General features: G+C 31.1%; 1 protein-coding gene across 1 annotated transcript; it reads right to left on the minus strand.

Moving 5' to 3' along the window:
- Positions 1-3: 3 nt before the first annotated feature.
- LOC106108305 (protein lifeguard 1-like) lies at positions 4-1,588 on the minus strand (the record flags this gene model as incomplete). The annotated part of the gene is made up of 3 exons (XM_013289439.1): positions 1,556-1,588; positions 760-889; positions 4-138 (listed from the first exon to the last, which is right to left on the minus strand). Coding segments are annotated over exons 1-3 (283 nt in total), but the record flags the coding sequence as incomplete, so codon positions are not given.
- Between the last annotated feature and the right edge of the window lie 6 nt (positions 1,589-1,594).

Below are 1,594 nucleotides of genomic sequence, written 5' to 3' on the forward strand. Positions count from 1 at the left end.
GGGAGATGCTGTACTTGTGGGTGCCTCCCATCATCAGCTGAGTGTCGTACACCAAGTACACGGAGAACAGCAACGCACCGAGAGACGCGTAAACTAGCGTCACTATACGATTCCCGGGCAAAAACATTGCTATCAGACCTGAAATTAAACGGTTTCAAGTCGTATATCATACTAATATTATAAACGCGAAAGTTTAGATAGATGGATGTTAGAGTTTGTGTATAACTGCTGAACGGATTTCAATGAAATTTGGTATAAATGTATAATCTGGAAGAACACATAGACTAAATACTTATGTTTTTTTTTAAATTCAAAGAGGACGGAGTCGCGGGTGAAAGCTAATTTTTTTTTTCTTTCGACATAAACTTATAAGACGTCTCAGGTTTAAATCTACCTTTAGTTTAAACTAGATCATGGTCAATCATGTTATATTGGTACTAAATAAACAAAGACATTTAAATAATATAGATTAGACAGTGAACAAAATATTTTTAACTGGAACTTTCTCTGAAATAAAAAATATATTATTTCTTTAATATTTATTTTACCAACTAAACTAAGCTCTAGGAATGGTTTACGAGTCGAATGGCGGGATTCGAACCTTCAACAACGGAAAAGCCCTTAATCTCTAATTCAACAAAGATTTTTGGAGCAAAATTTTTTTTTTTTAGTAAAAAAATTTTTGGATATGAAACAAAAAAAATGTTAAAAAAATTAGTTTTTCGTCAAACTGGACACTGTATTTTAAAGTTAACTTACCGAAGAGCAGTAAAACGACAGTAGCACAAAGCAGTATCCCCCCCATAGCGGTGAAGTCGTACTTCGTCTGCATTGCGAATAGCGTCAACGTTAAGCAGATCGCAGCTGTGATGCCGACTGCCATCATCACCTGAGTAACAATATAATCATCACCTAAATAACATCCATAAACCTTCAGAAAAATACCTGAAGTTTCAAATTTGGTACCAAGGTAAATCGCATTGGGTTACAATCGATTTTTTTTAATATGTTACCTTTGACTGATAATCTTTAAGTTAGAAAACAAAAAGGAGGATATCACGAAAATATAAAAAAAAAATATGTTTTTTTTTTACTATTTTCCCCCTTTAGTAAAAACACAGTGAATAGTACACTTATAAATTTTTTGATGTTATTTAAAAATCAGGCTATTAAGGGTAACTACAATCAACGAGATACTTATCGTTAAAACTAAAATTAAAAATTATTTGCAAACATTTTCTAACTTCTATTGTATGTGTTTTTCAATATAAAAATCTCTGATTGGTTCGCTTTTTAAAACATCTAAAAAACCTACCGGTTAGTTTTTTAAGATTCTTTTTTAATTTTTTCCACATCAAAAAAATCACGTAAATCAAATCATAAAGTGTACAATGTATCTATAAAAAACAATCGAATTGAGATCCTATTTAGATTATTCAAAAAATTTAAAAAAAAGGAAAAAAATAAAAAATTTCGTCACGCTTAATTTTTTTTACAATTTTCACAAAACAATAAAATATAAACCTTATCCCTATAGTAATAAGTATGAAATTACCGCAGTGCCGTCGTACATGCTGCTGGTGACGCCGAGCAG

Source organism: Papilio polytes, unplaced genomic scaffold (genome assembly GCF_000836215.1).
Source record: "Papilio polytes unplaced genomic scaffold, Ppol_1.0 DF821730.1, whole genome shotgun sequence".
NCBI lineage: Eukaryota > Metazoa > Arthropoda > Insecta > Lepidoptera > Papilionidae > Papilio > Papilio polytes.